At 44.6% G+C, this 6,213-nt stretch overlaps 1 protein-coding gene across 1 annotated transcript; it reads left to right on the top strand.

The window, feature by feature from the left end:
- Positions 1–1,553: 1,553 nt before the first annotated feature.
- KD926_006533 (uncharacterized protein) lies at positions 1,554–4,819 on the top strand (the record flags this gene model as incomplete). Its single annotated transcript, XM_053099527.1, has 5 exons — positions 1,554–1,715; positions 1,783–2,172; positions 2,280–2,723; positions 2,785–2,811; positions 3,965–4,819. The coding sequence occupies 5 exons, from the start codon at positions 1,554–1,556 to the stop codon at positions 4,817–4,819; spliced, it is 1,878 nt and encodes a 625-aa protein (XP_052956790.1).
- Between the last annotated feature and the right edge of the window lie 1,394 nt (positions 4,820–6,213).

Genomic DNA, 6,213 nt, shown 5'->3' with positions numbered 1-6,213 from the left:
CTCCATGGGAAAATTCCTTGACTACGAGTCATAAACAAACTAGTCTTTTACCAGGCTCCTTTGTAGACCGTCACAAACATGACCACATCGTAACCTTGTCCGCATCCCTTCATAGAACAATGAACATCAGTAACCCAAGGCAGGCCAAATGAATCTATAACACGGTCTCATCGATACAGAAGCCATACCGGAACAAGTACTTTCTTACGCCGGCCATCCGTCGCCAGAGGTTGGAATAAATCCTCTCGTTGCTCGATGAGATCAGTCAACGCTGGCGAAGGCTTTCCCCGGTCCCAGAGTTCGTTGTTTTGTGTGTCCCAGAGGGCAATCCATGCCAAGCCATGGTCCTGCAATGCGCTAAAAGTCGTCAACTTTCATGTCTCTGGAAAGTAGGCGCCAGGAACATAGCGCGGAAGCCAACTAGACATATACAACTCACCGTTCTGAGAAATGTTTAGTGATCCAAGATGATCCAGGTGCTTTTTGATTGCCTGGATGCGTCATTGCTGGATGACTTATCGTCGTATTTGAGCGAACGCGGATGAGCGGGCTAGGGGCTATATGTATGTTCTAGACAATCGACGATGCCGTGAACTGAACTGTATTTAAGAGCACCGCTTGCTCTTTATATACCGTTCAGGAAGAGGTAAGTCAAATCTGGACCGCAATGGAGCGAATCATTACGATGATGAGCCCCCACTTGCGCGCTATTTTCCTTACCGAATATATGTGAGCAACGGAAGCGGGTAATATATTCAGTCATCCTGGGGTATGCTTGCGGACGTCTCATCTAAATATGATTCCTAGACTACTCTAGGAAAAAGCACGATTCCCCTTATTCCTGGAACGGTTTGTCTATCCGTTTCGAGCTTTGGTGGCCAAAAAGCTTTTTTGTTCTAGTTAGAGCAGTACAGTACAATATCCATACCATTAACATCTCTGTGGTGTTTTAAATGGACCCGTAGGGTTCAATCACCGAAACTTTATTGCAATCAAAGCGGGGCTACGATCCAGCAGCCTCTAATATTAACCTATGAGAAAAACAATATTTTCAAGAGATATACATGAACGGTATGGTATACCTTCCTTGTAATTTAAGCGTTTCTGGTTCCATCTCTTTTTTCCCTCCTTACTGAGCCTGGTATTAACAACGGCAAAAATCAAAAGTCAATGATGTAATCCGAGCAACGGCTCATTTATGTGGATTTTATGCTGTGCGACGAATAGGGCGACAGAGAGCAAACTTTCACTATATCAAACACCGAATTCGGGCTTGAACCTGGAGAAGCGCTGACAAAAAAATCCTCTATAAACCGGCGTTTTGCTTACAAAACCATACAACATTCCCCGACCGAAGCGCACAGTCTTAACAATCTGACTAATTCACCGTAGGTATTGCGGTCTCTGCCGGTGTATGACGCATGATGTGGTTTAAAAGAAGGAAGAATCCCTTCACTTAGCATTCCCTTACCAAACGATAATACCATCTGCACCGTTCGACAATATTTGAGCATTATATTTGAAGGTAGTAGCAAACAACAAACTCCACAATAATGGCCACATCCAAGATGATGCAATGGTCCATCGACAGACCCGACAGTGAACTCAAGGGCATGAGTTACACCGAGGCTTCAATCCCTCAAGTTGGTGAAAATGAGGTCTTGGTAAAGTTCCAAGCAGCGGCTCTCAACTACCGCGATGTTGCCATAGCGAAGGTAATATCATCTTCAAGAAACCTCATTCAAAATCCAAGTTGAATATTTCCTAATCTGTTGGGTGTAGGGAACCTTTCCTTTCCCTCACAAGTACCCTATCGTCCCTGCTTCCGATGGCGCTGGTGAGGTGATCGAAATTGGCTCTAGGGTCACCGAATTCAAGAAAGGCGATACGGTTTTGATAATCTTCAATCAAGCGCATCAATTTGGTGACATCGACCCTTATGCAGCATCGACTGGTGTGGGTGGCACTATTGATGGTGCATTACGCCAGTATGGTGTTTACAATGAGCTTGGTCTAGTGAAAGCCCCAAAGAATCTAACTGCTATGGAGGGTAGCGCCCTACCGGGTGCGGGTCTTACCAGCTGGAATGCGCTTTACGGTCTAAAGCCTCTGAAACCTGGACAGATTGTTTTGGTCCAGGGAACTGGAGGTGTCAGTATCTTCGGACTTCAGGTATGCTATATGGCCAGTTCAAGTTATTTTTGCGTCAGACCGGATTCTCTAAGTTACCTTAACAAATACTGAAGAGTTGAAAGCTAACACCTAGGTCTATTTGGTAGCTTGCAAAAGCAGCTGGCGCGATTGTCATTGCTACAACATCTTCAGCGGAGAAGGCTGAGAGGCTGACACGATTGGGCGCGGACCACGTCATCAACTACAAGACCACTCCGAATTGGGGTGAGGCCGCTCGCAATCTTACCCCTGGCCAACTGGGAGTGGACCATATTTTGGAAGTTGGAGGCCTAGGCACCCTTGAGCAGAGTCTGAAATGCATCAAGATGGACGGTATTATTACTGCTATCGGCTTCTTGGGGTCTAGTGACAAACCTCAACCTGGACTCATGGACGCATTGACCAATATCTGCACTGTTAGAGGTGTTTTTGTTGGTAGTCGCGCTATGCTTAAGGAACTGATCCTGGCCGTCGAGGCGAATGATATTCATCCCGTTATCGATGAGTCAACTTTCGTCCTTGAACAAGCTAAGGAGGCGTTTGAGCACCTGGTAAGCCATTGGAAAGCATCTGCTTGGCTATTAAATCTGTTCTAACGTTACTATACTATAGGCGGCCCAAAAGCATTTTGGAAAGATTGTTATTAAGATTGACTAGTTCTTTCACTTCCTGCACTCTATGGCTACACGCACTTTCGATTTGTGACCCTAGGCAGATGATAAGGTGAATACGGGCCGATCTCTTTTTAAACTATTTCGTTCCTGTTTGCTTCGTCTTCACTTCCATAGTTTTGTAAAAGGTAGCAAATAAACGAATTCCCTTGTCGATATATACACGGGAATGGTAATCCAATGCCATCCAAAGATTACAGACTAACATTAAATAGTGCCACTAGTATCGAACAGACAGAGGGTTGAATACCATATCTAGAGAAGGCGAGACGAGATGTCTCCTAGTGAAATAGACCGGCATCAATCGATTTTTAAGCAGATAATAAATAGTCAAACTCGGATAGTGGATATAAATAAAACAGATTAAGGATATATGTGAGAATGCTGGGTGGTTCCGGGTCGTCTTCGCGCTGTCCACGCTATAACGTTACCTTAAATAAGGAATATACACAAACATTAACTCTAGTGTGGTCGAGTTTCCCGCAGAAAAGGCGGGATCCGATTAGAATACATAATAGTATTAAAGAAATGATTTTCGTGTGCGTTTTTTTCCCTCCAGGACCAAGGTGTTATGATAAAGCAACCGGCTTTTGTGACATGAAAATTTTGCCTCCATTCTTCGACCAAACACCGATTCGCCGATGGCATTTTCACAACCAAGAAGGTCCAAGATCTCTTTGTTCCAAGAGCAACCAACCACTGGAAGACATAAAAAGAGAAAACAAAAGAGAAAAGTACAAACAGTCACTAGATATGATAAATATCCTCGGCCTTGGTCCGACGCCAAAAGACATCTCCCCTTACCGGAAACATACACCGTGCTCGGTGTCATGACGGGGAGTGGAGATACTGTAGCAGGGTGGTAATCCGAGAATGGTACTGTACCGTAATCAAAGTGAAACCAAGCCAACCCCATGGTGAGCATTCCGATTAATCAGCACTCGTGGTCAAAACTATTAAAGCTAGGAGAGAGCGCCTCGAGTAAAAGACAGAAAACATCTCTTCCTTATTATACTATACCACTTTGTCAATTATTTCCTCACTACAATGGTAATAGTCCATCTCACTTCTTTGGCACTAGTACCTGCTGTTTGTATCACTGGTTAATCATTAAAATGTAGAGAACAACCACTGGCTTTCATGATGTCATCTCATCTGATAGTGATGCGAAATTCCCCGCCGAGAAAGGTCGATATGTGCTTTACATCAGCTACATGTGCCCATTTGCACACCGAGCAACGGTGGTGAGATGTCTGAAAGGTCTAGAGCCCTTCATACAGTTGGTTGTTCTTGACCCTGAGCTAGGCCCAGACGGATGGTTCTTCTCGGGTCGATTTGGAACGGCAGAGTGTGATCCTTTATACAGATTCAGATACATTAAAGATCTCTACCTGAAGGCAGATCCAGACTATGCCGGACGGTTTTCCGTCCCATTATTATGGGACAAGAAGAACCATACGGCTGTGAACAACGAGAGCAGCGAACTCATGCAGATGTTTTATACGGCCTTTGATAACCTGCTTCCGCCCCAGTTACAGGAGCCTAATCTCCCAGGCGGTGGTCTCTATCCCAATCATCTTCGAAAGGAGATTGATGAGTGGAATGCGATGATCCACTCCAACTTCAACGTTGGGGTGTATAACGTGGGCATGGCATCTAGCCAAGACGAATACAACCAAAGTGTCAACAGAGTATTCGGCACGTTGGACCAAATTGAATACCGATTGCGGTCCAATGGGCCGTATTTGTTTGGTGACTTCCTGACGGAGACAGATCTGCGACTTTACACTACAGTGTCCCGGTTTGATGTCGCTTACTATACGATCTTCCGATGCAACCTCAAGATGATCCGCCTTGACTACCCTGCTATTGATCTGTGGTATCGCTCGTTATATTACGACAAATCGAGCCAGACAAGGGATGCATTCAAAGCAACCACCGACTTCTTTGCTGTAAGATCCCAATTGATTGAATAGTTACAGCTACAAACACCACGCTCGCAAAGGCTGACTTTTCCTTTTTGTTGTCTACCAGCATAAATTCGGATATACCAAACTATTTGCAAGCAAGATGGGCGGTACAGGGGATATTATCCCCGCGGGGCCTTCCCCTGTAATTCTACCTCTCAGTGGGACTGACGAGTAATTGCAATCCATCCGATATTTAACGACTTTCATGTACCCGATAAGGGTCGAATATCGCGCAGCCACAGCGGGAGGGTCTGTTCTTCTGAGGCAGGCGATGGCCTTTTTGGGGGTCAGAGGGAAGTTCGGTCAACAAAAAGCGGTTAGATATAAATAACAGAGGCAATGAAGAAAATACGTATCAAAGTTTGAGGATCGTTGAAGGGGAAGAGACAAGAAGATGAAGAAGCATCCGCTGGAGGAAAACTGCGGTCTTTGTTGACAGATAGGCAGAATGTTTCAGGATGATAATAAAAAAACCGCTGTAAGCAAATATGCGGAACACTGTTGATGTAGAATTCTACATCAGCGACCCGGTTTATTTTCTCAGTGTCCTCAAGGTTTCGTAGCAGGGAACCCTTTTTGGGTATTTATTTGACTCAGAGTCAGTAATTAGCGCAAAGAATGTACGTTATGTACCTTTTCCAGTGTATTTGCAATGTCTTTATATCGTTGGCACGATCCAAGGGCCCGAAGCCGACTCTCAGACTGCATACACCACCACATTTTTTACAGATTCTTTGATTCGACAGAGAATTTTATTCAGACTGAGTGGAATCACTTTCACGACACATGGAATTCAGATTAGTAATCTGCTCATCTAGCTCGAGCATCTTATTTAATTGACTCTTGGATACTATGGATACTAGGGGTCAAAATGCTGTTGTCCGATGCATTATCGGTCCTCATAGCTAGTACCCAATGAATAAATTGATTGGACGATTTTCAGAAAAATCGCGCTTTCGATAAGTACCCGAGTGAGCTCCCTGAGGTAACTGAAAACCATGAGATTACTTGGAGTCCGTATCAAGGAAGTAGCTTGTAATAGTCATGAATGCTTGAGAAATGGGATGACCAACAGTATAATGCAGTCTAAAGCTTTGTATTCTGCGGAAGATTTTGAAGGACAGTTCCATGCAACTCCTTGGCAGTATCACGAATTCAGTACTCTATTGTTTCGGCTGATAGAAACTCGAGAGGAAAGAGGGCAGATTGAGCAATGCGGAGTAGCAATTCTAGATACATTAAAATCAACCTCTATTGCGAAAGGTCAATTCCACTTTCCTTGCATCCAAATCCCATTCACATCCATCCACTTCGTGTCCGACTATCCCGAAGCCGGTTTCACAGCTGCCACCTTCGCTTCCAAAACCAGCTTGTCACGGCATACCAAGGCGCATGTATTA

Source organism: Aspergillus affinis (genome assembly GCF_023601865.1).
Source record: "Aspergillus affinis strain CMG 70 chromosome Unknown NODE_34_length_287566_cov_88_205910, whole genome shotgun sequence".
Taxonomy (NCBI): Eukaryota; Fungi; Ascomycota; class Eurotiomycetes; order Eurotiales; family Aspergillaceae; genus Aspergillus; species Aspergillus affinis.
The sequence above is the reverse complement of the archived record's forward strand: the minus strand, read 5'-3'. Positions and strand labels throughout refer to the sequence as shown.